A 23723-nucleotide genomic window follows, 5' to 3' on the forward strand; every position below is an offset into this window, starting at 1 on the left:
GTAATTTTCCGAAAGGTTATTTGAAATATGGTTTATTCAATAATATATATTTTTCTTTCAAATATGCAGACACATAAAAATGTAGAATATATCTTCAATATTGTTATTGGTATAATGTTTCGAACAGCTATGCATCTTAAGGTTTCAATTTAATTTCATAATAATATTTTGTGGCTGTGTTTAATTTTTATGTTTGTTACGTTTAGTTAGCGTTTGCAGAGTCAGATTGTATTACATATAGATTTGCTTCAACATTACAACGACTTTGGTTTTGTCTACAATTTATTTGGTGTTGCCTTCTGTCTCGATTTTGCGATCGATCGCTTTGTTGCGTTTCAATAATTTGTTTATCTTACGATCTAGAGCTACGAAAACTTTGTTTGTTGGTTTGTTGCGTCTATCGCGGTTCGTCGTGGGCTCGTTTACCTTTTTTACCTTTTGTTTTGTTTTGGATTGTTATCCTAGTTCCAATCAAATCGTCACCGTTTAACAATATTCGCAGTATTCTACACAGATGTCTAATGCTCGTAGGTCGATTAATATTTTATATGCCAAGAGAAGAGTATCTCTAAGCTGCTTCTTGTATACAGATACATGTACGTTTGCCTCGTTTGTTTTGTTTTTGTCGGACTCAATGAAAATGCTACCCTACCAAGTAGTACTGCGCTGTATTTCGCCACTAAATATATATTATTCATACTCCATATAGTAACGGGTGTTTTTTTAGAGGTATAGAATTTTAAATTGCAATAAAACAACGATGGATTATTCGATTGACATGAATTTTATTGACATGAAAGATAATCTTGTGGCATTACATTTTAAATATGATTTCTGGCATATGACCGCCACGGCTGGCTCGGATGTAGTCCAATCTGGACGTCCAATTTGCAATGACTTTTTCCAACATATTTGGCCGTATATCGGCAATAACACGGCGAATGTTGTCTTCCAAATGGTTTAGCGTTTGTGGCTTATCCGCATAGACCAATGACTTTACATAGCCCCACAAAAAGTAGTCTAGCGGTGTTAAATCACAAGATCTTGGAGGCCAATTCACAGGTCCAAAACGTGAAATTAGGCGGTCACCAAACGTGTCTTTCAATAAATCGATTGTGGCACGAGCTGTGTGACACGTTGCGCCGTCTTGTTGGAACCACAGCTCCTGGACATTATGGTCGTTCAATTCAGGAATGAAAAAGTTAGTAATCATGGCTCTATACCGATCACCATTGACTGTAACGTTCTGGCCATCATCGTTTTTGAAGAAGTACGGACCAATGATTCCACCAGCCCATACAGCGCACCAAACAGTCAGTTTTTCTGGATGTAACGGTGTTTCGACATACACTTGAGGATTAGCTTCACTCCAAATGCGGCAGTTTTGTTTGTTGACGTAGCCATTCAACCAGAAGTGCGCTTCATCGCTAAACAAAATTCGCTTATGAAAATCGGGAACAACAGCAATCTCGTTTTGGGCCCAAATTGCACTATTTGCAAGCGTTGTTCAGGCGTGAGTCTATTCATGACGAATTGCCAAACCAAACTGAGAATAAATCACTTGACAGCTGTTAAATCGGTCGCCATCTTGAACAGTAATGCCAACTTAAAGTTCTATACCTCTAAAAAAAACACCCGTTATATGGTAGTTTAACACTTGTATTTTGCAAATTGGCAACATTTGAACAAAGAAAACGTCGTCTCTATTTGGTTTTTTAATTCTTGCAACATCGAAACCGCACCGAGGTTTCACTAAAAATCGAACAACTCGTCATCTCATCATCTCATCGGATTATGAACACGGGTTGAGGTTGGATCGCGTGGTTAGCTTATAGACGTACTGGAGGAGGGTACGTTGGATTCGGGTCAGGGGGGTCAAGGGGGTCACGGGGTCACGGGGATATCGGTTGAGGTCCGAGGCTACGGTTGCTAGGGTTTTGAGGTCCTACCCGAGAGTATCGTTATTTAAAGTAAGTCACTTAAGCAATTTCTTCTTGGTGTTTGTTCTCTACTATGGATAGTTGGTGTATGGTTTACATTTCGATATTGCCTAGATACAATTTTAGAATCATTTAAGTTTAAAGCGTTTCCTTGCTCTTGTTTTTGTTTTTTATTCTTGGTGTTTGGGTCGTCTTCATCGATCCCTCCCTCAATGTTCACGTCGTTATTTTGATTTTGGTTCGTTCTTATTGATTATAACATCGTTGTTTATGAGATTTGTGGTCAAATGACTGCGATGAGGCCTATTGGTGTTTGTTTGTTGCTTTTTGCTGTTGGCTTTTGTGCTTTGGCATTCATCTCTTCCTCCGCCGGCTGCTCCATTGGACTGCGTTCTCCAATCTCCAATCTCCAATCTCGAATTTCCAATCTCAAATCTCCATATCCGATATCCACCTCTGTCTATATGCTATAAAAATTCAACACAAGAAGCGCGGGACTTTGTGCGCCCCGCGCCTCCAAGATCAAAACATATCGTATCCCCAGTGGGATTCACATTCATATTCGGATTCACCTTCGTTTTTGGGGGCCACTAGGTCGCCGCCCAGTCGAAGCCAGGCTTCGACATATTCCATTTGAATTATCGTATTATAGGCTAACTATATAAAGTACTAGATCACGCACTTACACACATTCTTTTGTCGTCCGATCGGGATCACCCGCTAGTGCTCAGATGGTGGGTGGAAGGTCAGGGGTCAGTTTCGATTCGATTCCATTCGATTCGATTCGAGTGGGTGGTTGGGTTGTTTGGGGGGTGTGAACACATGATTACTTATTGTTCTAACCGGGAGACGGGACGTGGCTCCCTCTTCTCCGTGGTGTGATTCAACTTTCCGTCTTGGTCGTCGAGGCGTTTTTATATAAGGCTATGTTCCAAAGTGTTCGGTTTTCATTCAGTTCGTTGAGGATGTGTGGTAACATAACTCAAGTTGAGAACCAAAAAGCGAAAGCGTTCAACAAACATGCAGGGAAAATAAAAAATAATGTGCTTTTGTGTATCGCATATAAAATGTTTTATTTTTCTGTATAAATACAAATATAATTTGTGTTGTTTTTTAGTTTTGTATTCGTTTTTAAGTTTTGTGGTTTTTTCTTTTCTTTTTTTGCAAGATCAAGATGAATAACAATTTAAAGCACTTACAAAAGCATAAAGTTAAATAAGATAAAATAAGGGTACGTTTTAAATATATATTACTCAAATTTGCACAGTAATCTAATTGATTTATATATTTCGCTGCTGCTGATATTGAGTTGTTCCTTCCTGTATATTTCGTATTTATGATTTAGCAGTTGGCTTTTTATTTTGAAATTTTTTAATTTCTTTGCAGCGCCCAAGGTACTGTGCTTAAATATTGCATATTTAGTTTGATTCCGCTTCAGCGTTGAAATAATAAACTTAATCAAGAAAACACTCGTGCATAGACAGAGAGGGTATGAGAGAGAGTGAGAGAGAGAAAGAGAGAGACAGAGATGGGGAGACTGGGTAGAGAGACACAGACACACAATTAATGCATAATTTCTAAAGTACAAAATTTCTAAATACAATTCTTTCGAACATTTGAAATGTAACACAATGGGCAATCGCTATAAATAATCATCAATATACAATTAAGAATATACACACACAATCACTAAATTAATGGGAAAATTAACCGGGAAGGGGAAATCAGAAATTGGCTGCTAGAGATATAGATCTGGATCTGGATTTGAATCTGGATCTGTCGAGCTGTAATCTTAAGTTTCTTATTCTAGGGACGACACGCTTAAGCGCTTCTTAGCTTTTTCTTTTACCTCTAATCTGTTCTCTTCTCATCTGTTCATTTCTTTTCTGTTCTGTTCGGTTGGCGTCTCCGCTGTTCTGTTCTGTTCTGATCTGATCTCGTTTGCATCTGTTCTCATCTGTTTCTGTTTCTGTTTCTATTACTGTTTCAGTTTCTGTTCTCGCTGTCACTCGAATCACAATCAACGCTTTTTGTATCATTATCGTTACGTGTTTACTGCCTCAGTTACTCCTCTAACTTCTTCTCTTTCGATTTTGTCAACACTTACTACACTAAAAACTTGATTTGCATTCCAACCGGTTACCCGTTTCCGTTTCAAGTTGAATTTGGTGGAGGTGGACTTCACTTTTCTGAAACTTTATCAACTTTCGCCAAAACTAGATTCGAAATTAACCGATTCAAATTGAACGTGCCAGAACTAGATATCGCGTCATAAATGGATTTCATCAACGATTCCCAAATGGAAAACTACAACTATTTAGAAACTTGCGAAATGACATAAGAGTCGATTAGTAAAATTTAAAGTTAAACAATTTTGGTGGTTTGTAACCAACGCAATACATGTAAATATTTTTGTCACAAGTCAATTTTCTCATCTGCAGCGAATATTTTCAAAAAAGTGAAATACTATCAATGCCGATTCCGCCAAATTCAAGCGGTGTGGAACAGGGAACGGGAGTTATCATTTTGTTGCTGCGATCCATCTTAAAAATGTGTGTTTTTTTTTGGGGAAACTGCTGCAGCTCCGCCCAGATTGTATCCTCAACTTCCGGTTCGGAGGTTCTTAAAATACTACTACATAAATATGCCTGGGTTTTGGGGTTTCGGGTGGTGGGGTTACTGCTTTGCGTGTGCAGGGAACACTTACAACATAAAGCGAGACAATAACATACAACTAAGCATTACACACAATTACAAAAAGTATATAGATTACAATTATTAAAAAAAAAAAACGTAGAACGTGGTACAACAGTAAAACATAGTCGAGGGATTGGGTTTTGGGTCTGGGACTTGTGGCGGCTGGGTGACATTATAAATGAAATCCACTTGTGGTCTGTGTGCGTGTTGGGTGGGAAGGGAGGTGGGTGTCGGGGGGGTGGGCGTGTCAAGGGGGCGTCGCGACTTAGAAATTCATTTGTCATGTTTTGCGCGGCGGTGTCGGTGGCGGCGGCAACGCAGGCGCATGGCTCGGCGGTCGCAAACCGATCATGTCTTTGGGAATGTTTTTGAATTTTGCTGAAAGATGACGGGACTGGTGAGCAACTTGAGTATGCCTGGACGCGGTCGCAGCGGCGGCGCCGGCTGCTGCATCTTACCTGCTCCCGCCGGAGCAGTCGCCTGCTCCTCGCGCTGCTGTTGCTGATGTTGCTGCTTCAGCGAGTCGCTGTAAAAGTTCGACTTGCGCATATTGCCGCCCAGCCCCAAGCCAATGCCGCCCAGCAGGGCGTTGATGTTGCCGTTGCTGCTGCTGCCGTTGCTGCCGCTGGTGTTGTTGCTACCGCTGCCGCTGCCGTTGCTGCAGCTGCTGCTGCTATTGCCGATGCCGTTGTTATTGTTGTTGCAGTTGACCACCGGCAACGGCGGCTGCTGCTTCGATGCGTGCTTGTTGCCGACGCCCATGCCCACGCCCATGCCTAGGCCCATCCCAGTGCCCAAGTCCGCCAATGGCGGCGTCAGTGGCGTCTTACTCGGAACTAAACTTATACTAGAAATTGCTGGTGGTAATGGAGATCTTTGTGAATCGTTGCCAATTTCGCCTGTGTACCTAGATGGTGCGATAAGATAGATAGACACATATAGACGGACACTCTTGCAGAGTCTCTCGTAGAGTCTACTCACTTTATATTGGTGTACTCGCGGCCAACCTGCAGGCTCTGCTCCTCGGCGCGCTTCCGGGCGATCAGGGTCTGGATATAGTGCTGCACCGCATAGTAGACGAACTTGTATTGCGCCTCCGTTTGCACGAGACCGGAACGCTGCGATCGGACCATCTGAATGGTGCGCTGGATGTCGATTTCGGTATCCAATCCTGTGAAGAAACACATACGAAAAGGAGCTTGAATGAGGCTCAAGTTCTTGACCGCACCTAAACATTCAAACTTACCATTGCGCACGATCTGGTCGAGAATCATGTCGATCACAATGAAGGTTCCAGTGCGTCCGATGCCCGCCGAGCAGTGCACACAGATCGGACCCTGCAAACGAGTCATAGAAGAAGAAGTATTTGGTTAAAGCCAATGCTGCCGCAAGTGTAATGCAAGCCAAACTTACCGGCTTCTCGCCCGCCTGAGCCAGGTGACTCTGGCGCGTGTTGACATCCTGCAGAAAGTTGAGCACGCAGCCCGGATCGGCGGGCACTCCGTGATCCGGCCACACCTGGAAATGGTAGTGAAAGATCCGGCGCGCTGGCTGATCCCGCCACGAGACGAGGAACTCGCGCAGCGTGTAGTCACTGGTCGAGTTCTCCGAGACGCACTGTATCCGCGCATGGCCGAACTGCTCCGATCTACCCTCGTCCGGCCAGTAGCGGGCGCACTTCTCCTTGCCGCGCTCGTACTCCTTGGTGGTCATGACGATCACGCGCGTGTTCTCCTGCCACACCATGTTCCAGAAGTCCGTCACCGTGTTCACTTGCTGGGTGAGCAGGCAGCCCTGGGTGGCGATGTACGTCTTGAACATCTCGCGCTCCCGCTCGCGTTCCCGCTCGGCCATCGATATGGAGACAGCTCCGGACGAGTCGTTCGAGTGTCTCTTTAGCAGGCCGGCCAGACATCCGGCTGTGCCGCTCGTGAGATTGGTGGGTGTGCCGGGTCCGTTGACGCTGCTCACTCCGCTGGCACCTGACGATCCTGGTCCGGAGCCGGAGCCAGAGCCCGAGCCGGAGCCGGAGGAGGGCGAAGATGACGCAGAGGATTCGCTGCGCTTGTGCTTGCTCAGGGAGTCCGACTTGCGGCTGCAGGTGGCACAGTTGCTGTACGGCAGAATGGCGCTTTTGACGGCGCACTGCACGCACGTCTTGTTCAGCAGCTGGCAGTTGGAGCAGTTCCGCTGCGTCTGGGCCGCCGTGCAGGCGGGGCACGAGGGCACCGAGCTGTTCAGGCTCTCCGACGAGCTGCTCATGTTGTACAGGTCGCCGTCGGTGGGCAGCCGTATGTAGTTGGCATTGATGTACTCGGCTCCGGCCACGCTGTGCTCCACGTCCAGCAGCTTGACGCGCGTGTGGTCGTCTGGAAAGCGGACAGGGAAATGGGTTACACATTTGGTATGGCATTCCATGTGTGGACCACTATTTTTACTCGTTTGGCCAAATAACCGACAGTTTTAAGACGGAAATTCGGCAAAAACGGCTTTGGCAAAGGGAGTTTTTATCATAACTTGGCCTAAAATGGTCATTGAAATGAGGGAATAACAGTTTTGAGCAGCTAATTGCCCGTGCTAATAAACCCTGTCACTTTTTGACAGATTTGGAAAAATTCATTTTTCGATCAATTTTTGCATTTTTTGTAAGGGGTAACATCATCAAAATTTGCAAAAATCGCCAAAAAAATAGAATCCCCATTTATGCACATAGTTCGATTGGAAATTTAAATACGAGCGCAATGAGATATAACATTCCATATTTAGACCAATATTTTTAGTGTTTTGGCGAAAAAACTGAATATTTTATGACAGCAAATCAGAAAAAAGACTTTTGGGAAAATTTGAAATTTACGAAGGGAGTTTTCATTATAACTTGACTAAAAATTGTCACATAGATGAAAGAATCACTGTTTTGAGCAGCCTGTTAGCAATACTATCGCATAGGTTATAAAAGGTGAAGAGCATTGAGTGGTCTTCTATACTCACATGGCAATATGTTGCGGTACCGGTTTTTGAGGCGGTTCTCCTGTTTGTAGCCCTCGTTGCGCGAGAATGTGTCCCGACTGTCCTGCTGCAGCGATTCGAACTCCTCCCAGAAACCACCCTGCAATCGAATACCAACACGTGGTTAGCTCGCCCCACAATCACCGAGGTAGAGTCAGAATCAGGGAACTCACCTTGACCAGCTGTTCCACCCGGGCATTGATTCCGGCCGCCGTGATTCGCGTGGCGTTGAACGGCTGCCGCAGATGCACCACGGTTCCGCACGTCTCCACCATGGGATTACGCTTGTAGTGATCGATCAGTTCCGACAAGGTGCCAAAGGATTCTCCGCCGCCGACGTCGTACTTCTTGTCCTGCAATCGGGAGGGGAGAGTACTGTAGTGTAATCGTGGCATTTGAATGGGGGGACACGTGGTGGAGGGTCTCGATCTCCGAGCTCGATGGAGCGTCGAGAGATTAGCTAATAAAATCGAAAACGTGACTTCAATGTCAAATGGGAAAAAGGCCAGCTAGACATGTAAATGGCATAATTGCAGCCGCAAACCGCAAACCGCAACCCGCAAACTGAAAACTGAAAACAGCAAAAACCGAGCTCACGGCTAAAGTTGTAGTAATAGTGGAAAAATTGTTTGGGGGGAATTACGCTGAAACTGGAACTGCACTGCTTGACCTGGTTGAAGCTCCTGCCGCAAGCAGTTTGCCCGCGCCGAGGCAAGGCAGGCATGTCTCGGAATTCATACAGTAGGCCCTCGATAATGTTGCTAGTAATAGGGCGTTTTTCTGTACGGGCAGATGGCAAAGTGCTGAGGTGTTGAAGAAGGAAGAGATTGCAATTGATTTATAGCATTCTCTCCACTGCGCCCTAGGAGCCAACGTAGGGAGGCTCGACTGTAGAGTTTATGTGCACATGCGACTCCTACAGTCGAGTCGAGCCAAGGTCGCGCTATGAGGAACTTTATGGGCAGTGCGACTTTGTTGCTGCACTGCCATCGATTTGCATTTGCATTTTGCACCCTGCGAGGGAGGGGCGACTACGAAATCTGGTTGGTTGGTTGGTTGGTTGGTTTGTTAGTTGGGGTTACGTATTCAACATACCTGCCATCGAATCATGACATGCGTTACTTTGTCGTCCGTGCGCACGGAAAGGACGAAGTCGCCAGGCTTGCTCTGAGATTCACGGACGAGAAACGAACCATTCTTGCCCCGCTCCAGGATCAATTTTTCCGCTTCCTTTCCGGAAAGATTGCCATGAAACCATCTGCGGAGAGAAAGAGGAGTGTTATGATTACATTACATCGCTTGTTATTCGTAGATATGAGAGCTTATGTGTATGTATGTATGTATGGAATTGTGGCCATTTATACCGATCGATGGCGCATCCACTGAACGAACTGAGCGATTGACTGACTGACTGACTGAGTGCTCGCCTGGTGACTACGTGAGCGCTCAAAATGCAATTACAAACTATACGAGAAGCGCACAAAAGCGCAAAATACTAGAGCCGCCAGCAACAACAACAACAACAACAGCAACCGCAATACCAACAAAAAGCAGCAAAAGCAGCGCCATACAAATCGAATACGGACGGGTACAGTCGGCACTCAGTGGGTGGAACTGTGTGGACGGTTTCACTCACTGGCCCTTTAATCGATTGGTAAAGCCAATCATCACTTATGGCACCACGCCCTTCGAAATGGAAAGTGTAAACATACCCGTAGTTTTGAGCTTTCGAGGGCCCATGAACAGAGGGCTCACTGTACGTATATGTGCTAAAGCACAGCACACCAGCAAAAGTTCGAAGAAAACAGTCAAATGCAAGGCGACAACTGCAATAACAACGGCAACGGCAATAGTGGCGAAAAAAACACGCATACGCCGTGTGGAAAAGCGCAAGTTGAGTCGAAGCCAGCCACTTGGGGCCGGGACTTATAAGTCTACCCGTCTGGCCTGCTCAGCTTAGTTGGCCTGACGGACTTGAGATTGTCATCGCCATGGCAGCAATTGCAGCAATTGGCAGCGCATTTGTGCCATGTGACACAGAAAAAGGCGGCTAAATTCAGCTTGAGCTAAAATGGAGCTCAAGTGGTAGCCCTCTGATGAACCAAGCTAATCATATCATCTCTATACATCACTTCGATGTGATGTGATCCACACACGGTGGAAGACCGTTGGCCTACACACACACTGGGCTGGGTTCATTGGATCCAAATGCTTTGCATAAATAACACTGGCCCAAACAACTTGCTCTGAATGCCATTATAGACCGCGTGCTGCTGTTGTGCTGGGCATCTCTTAGCCCGCTTTTGAGTTCGTCGAATTCGCCGTTGAGCAAACAAAACACACAAACATAAAAACCAAAAAAAATACGGAATTCGAGCAAAAATCTAGAAGCAATTGACAACATTGAGTTGTCCTTAAGCCGGTTTCAGTTTAGTGCCTGGGGTCATAGATATCATAAAATATGTCATCGATGCGGCGAGAATATGGGTGGAGTATCGGGGTGTGTGGTTAAAACGACGTTAAAACAACTAAAAAAAAACAACTAAAAAAGTCAAAACTCATGTATAATGTATGCGACAGGTGCTAGGAGCCGCTACACAGAAAACAATACATATGTAATTGTCAAATGGTAATTGTCTTCTCCGCTGGAAGAAATCACGTCTTGTATGTAGCTCGACTCACGAGTGAAGCAACAGCAAACTAAACAACATCACCATTTAGCCATGTTGCCATGTTGCCATGTTGCGAGTGATCACAGTTTTCGTATTGGCGATTTTGAATAAAACTGCTTTCTGTGCATATTGATTTGCTTTAGTCAGCCAAATCAATTCATCTTCCGCCTGGCTATTAATAGAAGTCCATGTAGAAACAATTAACATTACATTAGAGCCACAGAGTGTCGGGCATTTCATGCTCTCTGTCTGTCTGACTGTCTCCCTCTCGCTCTTGCCGCTTTGGCCATCTCGCTCGCACGCTCTGCTTGGCAGCTTGTTACAGATTCAAGGTGGCCAAAAGCGAAGCCGATCGGCTGGTAGTGATAAGAATGAGTTTAATGGGTTTATTTTTAGCAAAACGGAAGTTATAAATCTATTTCAAGCAGCTCTGCTATACACTGTTAGATGCACTGCTTGCTTGGGCCTATGCGCAAACGGCGACACTGCTTGCACCCAATCAAAAGCTTCCTAACCTTAGGTTATTCCTATCAATACTCATTTCTAGGCAATGGTACGAATTTCTAGAACTAAGGGCTTCCAATTTCCGTTTTCCGTTTTCCGATCTCCGCAAATACAAACTGCGCATTCCTTGGGATGATTCAACACACATATGTATGCACATATGTATGTACATATACGAATTTGCGTATGGAAAGGTTCTCGAGTTATTTGCATAAGACAATTCACAGTTTTCGGACCACATCTATTAGCACTTTGGCGTATTGTTTGGCCGCTCGTTTTGTTTACGATCGTCGAGTATGGATATGATTTTTCGATTCGTGGACGCATCGCCCTCTGCCGTCTGACCCCGTGCAATCGAGAGTTGAACTTAGCAATTATCGCTGCCCACATCGATCATATCTCTGATGTCCTTTGTGTCACTCTGTCGAACTGCTAAACTGCTAAACTGCCAAACTGTGTCTCCGTCTCCACCCATATCGATATTTCGGTGTTGATCTTTAAATTTAGCACTGTGACGATAATACGACGCAATGCAAATTACTTCTGCTGCGCTCTCACTCAGCGCATTTAAATCGGGCAGACTGGGGGTTAAAAATACAAAATACAAGCAGTGGTGCTGGTATTGCCTTGCCACCACCCCGAGTACGTCAGTGAAAACTTCACACCTTTTTGCATCATTTACAGTTACACTTACAGCAGCGAGTGCGAATGCGAATACGATTACGAATGTGGCGTATTTACATGCGGAGGAAGCTGCGCGCCATTCATGAAAGCGCCGCTAAGGTCAACAAACAGATTTACATGCACACACACACACGAATATGTGCAGCTTATTTGCACGCATTATCCGAATGCATGTGTATGTACGAATCCCTGAGTGTTTTTTAGTCGTTTCGTTTGTCACAGGTTTATATTGCTTTTTGTGTGGCAACGCACCTGGAAAGGCGGCAGCGAAACGAGTGGTATTGGGGTTACGAGGGGCAGAGCGGAAGCAGGGGAACGAGGCCTTCGTTTAATTAACTTAAAACTCGGAAAGTGGGAAAGATGCTTATTGAATGAGCTGCTTGCCCATACCCTAACCGCCCACTCGCAAGCAGTGCGTGGTACAGCAGTCTGCAGTACAGTCCATTCAAAACATCTCATATTCATGAACCATTCAAACTGTCAAAAAGGAAACTAAATAAACCATGTCCAGATGGTTCATCGCACGGCGGGATGGAATCGTAAAATTTCCGTGGAGTTTTCCCCCTTCAATTGGGCCTTCCCACTGAGAGCATCTTGAAGTCGGCGGACGGTGTGAATTTGCACAAATTAAACGCTTTTATTTGATCGGCAGCAAGGCAGCAACAGCTCACGGTTGTGCAACGGAACAACAAAAGAGAATTATGCAAAACAGAAGGCAGCGCTCGAAACCCATTACGGGAAAAGCAATTTCATAAATTGTTTATCAGCTCTACGGCTTGAAGGAAAACCATTGGAAGATTAATAGTGCCAGGAGGCAGAGGGCGGAGCTGCCCCGTTGCATTGTTGACCTAGTGAGGTGACAAGTGAAATCCGGAAATCGAGGCGATTAAGCTGTTGATACATCATTTTCTGATCATTTGGCATGGTGTGCGTTTTGGGATAATGCCAAAGGGATCGCCCTTATGCTGAATACCTTAAAGAGCTTAGCGTAAATTAGCATCAAGTTAACGAGCCAATAAACACGCCCACCAATAATGAATCCGTTGCGATAAACATCGACATAAATAACCAACCAAATAGTGACTGCAATCCGAGCTCAACAAAAGTCAAAGATAATTTATGGGACACAATAGTCCAGCAGATACATATGCGAGAGTTCGTAAACATTCTGGCGGTACTCTGCGAATCGAGATCGCCAAGACGGGGCCAGCCCACACAAACAATCGGACGGCACATGGCACATGGCACATGGCACAGCCGGGCAGATAAACACCAAGATCGGACATGGACACGGAGTGGGATGGAATCTTTGGGGAATGTGGACGGTGGACAGCCCAGCAGCGGGACATGGGTAAACATTCCGGGCGTAAAGAGTGAAGAGATAATACGGATCTGGCAGATACCAAGATACGCTGTCTGCAGTGGGCAATTCGACGAACTTTCCCGGTTGTGCAAGTGCGTAATTTCGCTAGGGGATCTAACCCCTGACCAATAACTCAATCTTCTCTTAGAGCTCTAAGTGAAAGAACCAATACCGCAACACGACTTGACAATGGGCCAACTGTGTGGGGGGTTGATATGTGACCATATTTGAGTGGCGATCTGAGCATTCCACTCCCTTCACTTGGCAATTGGCAATCGAGAGTCGGCAGTCGGCATTCGGCACTCGGAAATTCATTCATATTAGAACGTCAATTTACGATTGCTTGTTTTCGAGTCGAATGCTTTGCGTAAATATTTACTCATTTTGCGTGGCAATTCTGAACACATGACAGTATGTGCTGCGCTGTTTTTTAGCTTTTTGCTTTGTTGCTTTTTGCTTTTTGCTCTGCTGCGCCGTCAACTGGCAGTGATTGCCTGCCTTATTAGGGCTAATATTGATGGGCAGCAGATTGGCTCCAGACTTCCCTCGAATCGTTTGCTACTCTGCTACTCTGCTACTCTGCGGCTTGTGGACTGACAGGCGGGGCATTAAAGCGCTATATCTGCTACGGGGTATCGTTTAGTTCGCAGCCTGCCTGACAACTTCATTGCTCGCACTGTGATAACAATTAGTGGATCATTTCGCACGCGCCCCAAATCAGCAGATCGCTGCTCTTTTTCAAACACACCTGGACCTGGACCTGGAGCTGGACCCATTGGATCTGTTGTCGTTTTGGGGCGACCCTACGAACTTACGTGTAACCGTGGAGCTGGACGCGCATGGTGGCCAGGAGGGACAGTGTGCTGTTCGAGCAGCTGGCACCGCCGAAGGCGGCTGGGAACTGCGGCGGAGTGGCTGTCCAGGAGGTGGGCGTGGCCGGGTAGGAGGCATACGTGGCCTGGGGGCTGGGTGTGAGCCGGTGCAGCGATTCCGTCGACGTGGACGTGGAGGCGGCGGCGGAGGGTTGGGCGGACAGTGGACGACGTCTGCGCTGCAGTCGATTGTCCCGATTGCATTCGCCGGCAGCAGTGCTCTTGGCCACGCCCCTTATGATCTGGGCCAGCTCGTCGTGGGTCATGCAGTTCTTGCAGGCCGGCTCCTGGGCCTCCGGGCCGGGCGTCTCCGGCGGGGTGACCTTGGCCTTGCGACCCTTGCTGGCCTTGAACTTGCCGCTCCTCTCGCGCTCCTCCGAGCGCCTTCCCTTGCTGCCGTAGTGCGCCTGAATGGCTCTTTCGTACTCGAAGTTGCGCTGCTTGTTGTAGGCATTGTTGTTTGGCGTATTGCTGTTGTTGTTATTGTTGATGTTGTTGTTGTTATGGTTGTTATTGTTGATGTTGTTATTGTTGTAGACGTGTTTCTCTTGCAACTTGTGATTGACCACATTGCCCAGCGAGCTGGACAACTTTTCCAGGCATTTGTTGAACAGCATTTTCTTCACACTCGTTTTCTCGCACACACCAAAACAAAAAGAAGCTTAGATAGTAGTATTCCACTGCGGAAAAATGCGTCTCGACTGGGCTTTTTTCTTTTTTTATTATTATTTTCTGTATTTTGTAGTTTGCAGTTTGTTTTTGTTTTATGTAACAACTTGCCCACACAGACACGCGCACACACGTACACACACGGAAAGCACAAAAACTAGAATTCTTGTTTTGTTGCCGCTGTTTGTTGTGCTCCTCTGTTTGCTTTTTATTGATCTTAGTCAGCTCGATTAAAGGGGAAATGTCTACAGTTTGTCAAATAGAGTGCTGTTTACCCCGCATTCGTTTATTATTGTTCGTTTATTGCACAATCTTCTTGAGAGCCAGCAACAGCTTCTTCTCGTACGACTTGACTTTGGTGGCCTTGGCCACGGTGCTGCTGGTGGTGCGGATGGTGGGTTTGACCTCTGCTGGGGATGCGGCCTGATCGTCGAGTCGCGATTGTGCCGCCATCAAATGCTCCAGGACAAATGTGGCTGAAGGCATAATTTTCGCGCTTTGCCTTTGGAGAACAAAAACACTCGATGGTACTTGTTGGGCGCCAAATAGAAACGTAACGAACTGCTTGCCGCTCGACGACGACGAACGGCGACTGCTTGCGAGCTGCGCTGAGCTGAGCTGAGCTGAGCTGCTAACCCGTTGGATCACAACTCGAGAATGAAGCGCCTGCTGGCGAGTCTGAAGCTTTTTGCCTCGGATTCCAAATCGGAATCGGATTCGGAATCGGAATCGAAATCGGATTCTTAGCGTTGTCTCAGCGCGACTCCTCTCTGTGCGATTCGATTCTTCCGCTCTCTCTGAGTATCTCTGAGTATCTCTGGGACGGGAGCTGTGGCCTGGTGCTGGTGCTGGTGGTGTTCTAAGCGCTGGGGTATGAATGAATCTGAGTCTTGACTGGCTGCGGACGGCGCTTTTTGTTTTTAAATCCAGCCGGCGCTCTGGTTAGCCCTTCCTGCCGATCTCGTGGGTGGGGGTTTTTATTTATGGGCTTTATTTACTGTCAGCGAGCCAGCAGTCACAAACAGAAAGTATACAAAATAAACAAAACGGAGCGAAAGACGTAACTTTGCAATTGATTGGCAGTGGGTGTGTGCACTGCTTTCCGTTGGCTCCTGTTTCTTTACTCGCGAACTGCTTGGCCCCGCAGCGGGCGCCACTTAATTGTGGCCATCCTGTGGCCGCCACATACAGTTTATTCAGAAAGCGAAAGCACTTCGCACGTCACCGTTACATTTGCAACTAACATTGCATACTTTTACAAGAACACTTTTACTTTTCATTTACTTTCAATTAGGTGCTAGTGCCAGGCTAACACCTATAGAAAATGACGGCTCCACTCTACGCTGATTTAGTAATGACTGTACTCCTGGATGAATCACGGATTTCATCGCAATCGGAATCCGAATCATACACATTTCGAAAAGCAAATCGCATAAGATTAATTCCAATCCGAAAATGGTCATTTCGTGATATGAGTGTGTTGTTGGCTTGTCGGCTTGTAAGAAAGCAAATACAAAAAGCGCTTTTAGCGCCGTCCGTTGTCCGTTGCCTGCCACCGGAAATGAAACTGAAGCCGCACAGCAACTACTGTGGCGGCCATCTAGGCAAGCAGCTAGATGGCTGAGGGGGCAGGTGGGTAGGTGGGCAGGGTGGGCAGGTTGGGCAGGTGGGTAGGTGGGAGCTAGAAGCGGGCAGTGCCAAAGCTCTCTTACAGCGCAGGCGCAGACGTCAGAGGTGTGAACGTGCGCAGAATAACATTTTTCGGCCAGCAAAACAGAATCGGTCGACGTGCGACAGCCTGCGAACTGCGATCTAGCAACACTAAACTTCCAGCCTCGTATCCATGCCTTCCAATGATGACGAATTATACTTTTTTTCCTACATTTCGTCATTGGGTTTTCGCTGGAAACCAACTAGAACTCGATACCCAAAGCGCATTCAAAATCCACTCAGTGGAAAATGTCCCCAAAGTGTTCGATCAAAATCAAAATTGAAAATGCTCAGCTCGAACCAGTCGGGGAAACCCCATGTCGCTATGCATGCATCAATGCAAACAGGATGTGCCCGGCCAGGTGGACCAGATCCGTGGAAACCACATGGCGCCGCTGGGCGGAGTTGCGTGTCCGTCCGTTAAGAGTATTAGTCATTGCAAAATTGCATTGGCAAATGCAAAGCGAGAAGTGCACAAAAGTGAGCGGAGATGATCGGAGATACTTGTTTGCAATCGATATAAATAAGAGCTACCCAATTTGAAGTTCTTAGAAGTCCAAGCGACAAGTCAAGTAAATTCAATTCGTAACTAACTTATAGGTAACGCAGTTAAGAAGTGGCATTGACCAACAGCATGGCCAACTTGTTTACATAACGTATGAAATGATTAAAAGCTGAGGCGGAATAGTGAGTGCCCTGCCCAGAAATAAACTTGATCGGTGCCAGATGGACAGCCAGTATCCCCCAGTGCTCCAATCCTGAGCTCCGCGACCTTGGCTATCCCGAAATCGTTGCTGGAGACCCAGGCCGCATTTGGGCACAGCCAAAACCAAAACCATTTGTAGGTGCGATGGGGAGTGGGGGGCAAGAAATAAACATAATTTATGGCTCAGTCGGCTCAGAGGCGGGGGATGGTTAGTATGCCAGGCGCACACGCCTATGTGCCGACCACTGATTGTTCTCCACTCCGAATTGGGATTGGTTATCGGCACCCAGGCACCCAGGCACCTAGAGACCCAGGAATGGCAGCCAGGTGAGCTGAAGCCCACAATCCGTAGTTGAAGCGTGCCAGCACAGGGCCGAAAGTCCGGCGACAGCTTCTCGAAATGGGTTAGTCAGTCGCCAATTGGCAATCGCAAATCGATTGTGGGTCGATGCGGGGACCAATCTATCTACTCGCACAGACGTGTTCGCACTAAATCAGCCCAAACAGAACAAACAGAACTTTTTGCGGCGAATGCCAGAGCCAGAGTGTATAGTTTATGGGCCATTATATCGGGCATTTGTGAGCTGCGGGTATATGGTAAGTTTTGAAATGAGTACTTTGCGACCCACCCAAAAAGGGGTAAATCAAAAATAGACGGGAAGAGGCAATTAGGAGAACTACTTATAATATTTGCAAATAATTTACAAATCATAAAGTCACCGGCAAGTGGGCGTGGGCAGCATTAGTCAGCTGAAATTGGCTAAAGTTGCTAACAAGGAAACATGCTGTTTTCTGACAATGGAGAATGACAATGTTTTGGCATACCGAAATGGTGTGTTTTAATATTCACGAATATTCACGAATATTCAAGCATATGATAAGATAGGATTGTATCTTTATCTCCATCTGTATCCCAAAGGCTAGAGAGACGAGCCCAGTTTTAGTTGTAGCCAGCTGGGCTTCCCCATAGCAGCCGAGATTTATGATACTGCTCCATTTTTGCCATTTTTGCCATGCTCCGCCAGCCAAAAATATCGCCCGAGATTTACGATCCGTGTGGTAATTTATATTATTAGATGGAATACTACGTGAGTTCGTCCATGTAACACTTTTTTGTAAGCAAATCAGATCTCCAGCTCCGCGAATAGACGGGGACTCACGAGCTAGTGAGTTGGAGCTTAGTGGCGTGGCGGAAAAGTATTCCTTGGGATTTGGATGGATTCTTTTGGTTTGGTCAGTTCGTTGGCCTGTCCGCCAATCAACTTTGATTTTCTTGCCGTGCCGACGAATCAATCCCTCATCACCATTTATTGACTCGAATCTTTCCTCGTTCTCTTTGTGGCTTTGTGGCTCTTTGTTTTGGCGATGTTTTGGCGAGGGATTTACCTGAATATTTAATTGCGGGACAGACGCATTTGCGGTTCGTGCCGGGAGCTTTAAATTGTCGTGTGCTGGGCAGTTTAGGATACCAAATATAATGAGCGATCATCTCGATCACTGGCGTACATATCTACATATACGTGCGTTTAACATTTAATTCAGTTCGTGGCATTTGCAAAGGGAAAGCACAGCACAAACAGTTCAAAACGCAGTTGCAATCAGTGCAATGACAGTGTAGTTGGGAAACATTCATAGCTGAACATCATTGGGTCAGGTGCTATGCGATGCGATGCGATGCGCTGCTGGCCATGTAAATGTAGTGCTCGAAAAACCCGTCTATACCACTTATTTCGATCTATTTGCTGGAATCAAAAACGAAGTTTACCCATAAATTACACTGCATTGGATGGCGGGGTTCGACTGAAAATAGTGATCATCACATCGGAAGCCCAGTTCAGTTCAGCAGTCCAAGTTGATCGATTAATATTTGATGTCGATTAATTACAATTAAAGTACAATCAGCAGCGAGAATTAGACAGATATTAAACAAGCAGTAGGTCTACTTTGGTGTGCTTCACCTGGCGCGGTACAGTTGTGCGCTCCATCTATCAATCAATCTATCCCATTATCAGAGTGTCAGAGTATTTGCCGTGGATTATCCGCTTCACGTGCAGGCCATGGCGATGCAGTGGGTGCAATTCTACTGCTTGCGGAGCGTGAGACGAGGATGGGCGCAGGAGGGGGGAGCCTGCAGCCAAATATGTGCATATGGATGGGTATATGGATGGGTATATGGATGGGTACATGGATGAGTAGACGTGCGTGTTTGCACAATCCAATTTGAAGCGTGTGTGCACAGAGAACACCGTTCACAGACGTTCCTCCATTTGAAAGGGACTCCCACCGCCTCGCTCTAATCTCAGCTATAGTTGCCCCCTAAAGTTGGAGTAAGAACTGCGTAGGTATTTCAGCTATGCGATTTAGAGCAAAATGAACAGTTCATGCCACGGCACATTTCTTCAAGTGTACCCTTTACATACGTTTATTGCTGCTGCTGTTGTGGCTGATGCCTTAGATACAGATACAGTGGAGGTTGGGGTACAGATACAGATACAGATACAAATACAGCTACAGCTACAGCTACAGCTACAGCTACAGCTACAGCTAAAGCCAGAGCTACGTGCACGGCATAATTTATAAACCATTTGTAGGCTTGTCTTAATGGCGAAAATTGAAAGCATTTAGCATTTGCGGCACTCGAGAGCGGGACAAGCGGGATGGGCAAGGGTGAACCCGAAGGGGTTGCACCTGGGGCTCAAGTGGGATCTGGGGGTAGGTGGGTCGCCATTACCCATTACCCACTATCTAGTATCCACTATCCACTACCCAGTATCCATTAAGTATTACCCAACACAAACAACTCGAAGGCCTAATTGACGATTGTCAGATTTGACTTGCTCCTTGACAGATCGTCGGAGCTGTGGAAGAAAGTGCGCGAAACTAAAGCAATTTACAATTATCTTGCAATTAATTGCAGCGATTAAGTGGGCAGGTGAGCAAACAGTGCACAAAAACAAGCTAACCGCATAACATCGAGTGATTTGCAATTCGGTTGCACTCCAATCGCCGTTCTGACTCGATCAAAGGTCAAGATCAACGGCGAGAAATGTAATTGGAAATGGGAATGGGATTCGCAATGGAAATGGAAATGAAAATGCAATCGGGTGGTGAAATGTCGCGGGAAAGTGGCTGAAAGTGGGGGAATGTTGGAGAATGTCTTGGCCATTCCAGAGGCAAATGCATCTCTCCCTTCACACTTCTCCCTTCGCAAGAGTATTTCCCCATCAACCCAACGGCTGAGGAGTCGAATAGAAATTCCCGATTTTGTAAACTAGCAAGCCATAGATGGAACTAATATACCCCATTCCATGCATATTAGCTTGGCCTGCCAGCCCCACGGAAGGCAGACGAATTGATTTATAAAAAGCTGACCGCGTAACTTTCCACACCCCATAATAAACCCACTTTTCGGACGATTGGCGTTCGCAAGCGTAATGCATGTAAATATCCTCATGATCAACCCCTAAAAATATATAATTATGATTGCCTTCGATCGCAGCCCTCGTTTGACGTCACCGCCAATCAAACGATTTGTGCGACTCGCAAATCGATTGTAAGCCATACAACACCTTCTTAGGCTAAAAATAAACGCGGCTCGGATCGCGGCGCTTTAAAAATAAACCAGAATCGAAAATACAAATTAAAACCGTCACCAGCTTCAGCCAAGGATAAGTGGCTGGTGGAGTGTAGTGGAGTGGTGTGGAGTGGAGGGGAGTGGAGTGGAGGGGCTGCTGGGAAACCAGGTGAAACCTGGGGGCAAACGTCGCTGAGAAACAAAGGCGCGCTCAGTGGTGGTGGTGGGGGGCTAAGCGTCTAAAGGTTCTGCGAAATGCTTCCAATTCAATGGGTAGCATAGTTTTCGGTTCATTCTTCCTATTTATATGTATGGATGTAGGGATGTATGGATGTGGTGTAGTTTTAAGCACTCTGCTTTGTTTGATTGCTCGAATTACTTCCACTGCTTCGATTCTATTGCTCTCCGGCGCCCCATAGCATTTGGAGGGGCGTCGGTGGGCGTGGCCGGTCGGGGGGACTGACCTGTGGGGATGCGGAAAGTGCAGCACACGAGGCAAAACAACAACAACAACAAAACAACGTAGCAGAAGCAGAAACAGAAGCAAGAGCGGCATTGAGAAAGGAGGCAAGGCGACAAACAAGAAGGAAAGAAGGAAAGAAAGAAAGACAGAAAGGGGGGCCGTAAAATATTTGATAATACGATGGCCTGGGTAAACGGCGGGCTCAGAAATATTAATAAGCAAGAAATACAATAAATATCGACAATATTTCGCGCGTGTGGGTTGAAAACGCCAGTGACAAAGACAATGAATGCACTGCTTGTAGCTATGGATGTGGATGTGGATGTCTGTGTGTGATTGTGGGTGTGGGTGTGGGCGTGGTGTGTGGGTGTCTGCGTGAGCAACAGGTGTGTGGGTGTCCGATTTAAGTGGAATTAGAAATTATTCACCCACAAATCTCATCTCGTCTCGAAACTGAGTTGCGTATCGGAGACAATCCACATCCGAAAGAAAGATCAGCGTCAAGTACCAGATTCTCTACGACACAGCGATCCATCGTGGTTTCAAAAGTAACAGACTGGTTATTAACACCTTTTTTACTACTGGAATGTTTGAGTTTGGCGCTTGGTTCTCAGTCCAGTGCGCAACGAGCAGTCCTCTTCGCCATTTCACGTTTATTTTCTTACTTGAATAATAAATTGGGTAAGACTTAGTGGAGCTTCGATCACTGGGGTTTCAAGTACTAGTTTTTGCGTAACTCTTCAGTTTGCGGTTGTTCGAGAAGAGGTAGCTATCGCAGGTCCTCCACCCCAAGGTCCTAACTCTACTAGATCATAATTGATTTCTAACCTATTTGATACATACGAACTCAACTGTTTGCTCTAAGAAGGAACAATAAAAGAGTTGGGACAGTCGCGTGAAGGGGGAGAAAGGGATGCGAAGTTTGGCCCTGGCCCACTTTCGATTTCGATTTCAATTCCCAGTCCCAATGGCAGTCGCATTCACAGTCGTAATCCCGGACCCAGTTCACAGTACCCAGTACCCGATAGCATTTGAGAAAGCCTGATAAGCAAAGTGCTCGAAACTGATGTTTGGACTCTCGAGTGCTCACACAAGATCGTTTGTAAACATGGTGCGTGAATTATAATCCGACCCGAAAGCAAACAAATACGATTCGTCCTTGTGCAAAGCGGAGTGGAACTAATGTAGGTCATGGAAGACTGTTCGATGAGAACTGGTTGGCCGTTTTGCTGGTGACCCAATTTTAGGTGAATCCCTTGCATCCGTTGACGTCAGTTCGTTTCGGAACGTGCGAAATAGGTTAGTCTGCCCATCGGGAGGGCACTCCATTTGTATGCCCCACAGAAGGCACTTCGAAAAGGATTCTGCTTGCATCCCACTTGGAGCACATTTACTAGAACTTGAATGATTACATCACTCTCTGTCTTTCCAGAGGACAGAAAGCAGCCGTAAGACCAGAGGATCTTCTCCTCCTCCGTCAGGAGAGCATAATCAACTTGGGAACAAGGCAGTCGAGGTAAGTGTATAAGTGTATCATCTATCGCCCATTTATCGCCCATCAAGCGCTCAAGAAAGCCAGTTGCCATGTCCTACTATACTCCGAATGGCCACCCGGTTCGCGACTCACCTTTCCGTGGTGGGCTCGGCGCAGATCAGCGGCTGCTTGAGTTCGATGGCCTGGCCGTTCTTCTCCTTCAGCTCGCCATTCTCCATGTAGTATTGTACCAGTTCCGGCAGTGTGGCGAACTTTTCACCTGCAAAGGGAACGGGATTCACGGGCGTTAATTGGGTGACCGAGTGGGGGACAAGGGGGGCTAGGCATATACTTACCACCGTAGAGATCAAAGAAGTCGCCATTGTTTTGGATTTTGATGTGGGTCACCTCGTTGCCGCGGCGCACGGAGAGCGTGAAGGCGCCCGGATTCGAGGAGGAGAGGCGGGCGAGGAAGGAGCCGTCGAATCCCTGCTCCTGCAGCAGTTTCTCAGCTTCGATGCCAGATATCGTTGGGTGGAACCATCTGCGGACGGGGGAAAACGGATTCGGAGTTAAGTCAACTGTCGCTGTCGCTGTTGCCCCGGTGGGCAAACATATGGATGGGTGTTGTCAGCTGCCACTGTGCGAGTGTCGCTCCAGGTCAGCCTCCAGTGGGCAGCATGCCCATCCAGTGGGCATCAGTGGCAGGTGCAGTGGGGTGTGCTGTGTGTGCATCCGCGCAGTTGCTGGTGCAACTGTCACTGGTTACCGCACTGCTTACGCGGTGGGCAACAGGCTGAGGCTGAGGCCGAAGCTGAAGCAGTGCAGTCAGTGGCAGTTGCAGTGGCAGCGGCAAACGGCAACGGCCCCGCTGCATCCACCCGTGCGCCCCCCCCTCCGACCCACACTTCAGTGCACTTTTTATCTCAGCAGTTTTTGTTTTTTGTTTCTGTTTTTCTTTTTCGTTCTGCCTTGCTTTTGTATCTACTTATACATATGTAAATAGCCCAGTTGGGAGCGGAGCGTGCGTGCGTGTGTGTTTGCGAGTGTGTGTCGTTGATGTGTGCGAGTTTGTGTGTGTGTGTGCGGGTCTGCGTGCGTGTGTGAGTGCGGAACATTGTCGTATTTCCTATTGGATTTACCTTCGCGATGACATTTTCTTATTGAATGCACACTTAAAAAATAAATAATGGTGACACTTAACGGAAAAAAATGAAACTTATGAGTAGATGCTTTGTTTAAACTTATTTTTACAGTTGGTTGGTTGGATACAAAAAAAAACTATTTTTTTACTGGGCTGTGCGGTGTGGCCAGGCGACTCAAAAAAAAAACTACAAACTGCCAGCCAAAACGGGTGCAGATCTCGGGCGAGCACCTAGCACGGACATC

At 46.7% G+C, this 23723-nt stretch overlaps 1 protein-coding gene across 5 annotated transcripts; it reads right to left on the reverse strand.

The window, feature by feature from the left end:
• Positions 1–1652: 1652 nt before the first annotated feature.
• LOC122622980 (tyrosine-protein phosphatase corkscrew) lies at positions 1653–23648 on the reverse strand. Of its 5 annotated transcripts, XM_043801812.1 has the most exons (11): positions 23477–23648; positions 22691–22878; positions 22488–22614; positions 8739–8901; positions 7817–7996; positions 7626–7743; positions 6051–7006; positions 5884–5974; positions 5619–5808; positions 5096–5544; positions 3024–5015 (listed from the first exon to the last, which is right to left on the reverse strand). In XM_043801812.1, the coding sequence occupies exons 1-11, from the start codon at positions 23488–23490 to the stop codon at positions 4918–4920; spliced, it is 2574 nt and encodes an 857-aa protein (XP_043657747.1). In that variant the 5' UTR covers positions 23491–23648; the 3' UTR covers positions 3024–4917. The 5 variants fall into 5 exon arrangements, with proteins under 5 accessions (XP_043657743.1, XP_043657744.1, XP_043657745.1 ...); XM_043801810.1 differs by having other exon boundaries at positions 3023–5544; XM_043801809.1 differs by lacking the exons at positions 22488–22614; positions 22691–22878; positions 23477–23648 and adding an exon at positions 13682–14495 and having other exon boundaries at positions 1660–5015.
• Between the last annotated feature and the right edge of the window lie 75 nt (positions 23649–23723).

Source organism: Drosophila teissieri, chromosome X (genome assembly GCF_016746235.2).
Source record: "Drosophila teissieri strain GT53w chromosome X, Prin_Dtei_1.1, whole genome shotgun sequence".
NCBI lineage: Eukaryota > Metazoa > Arthropoda > Insecta > Diptera > Drosophilidae > Drosophila > Drosophila teissieri.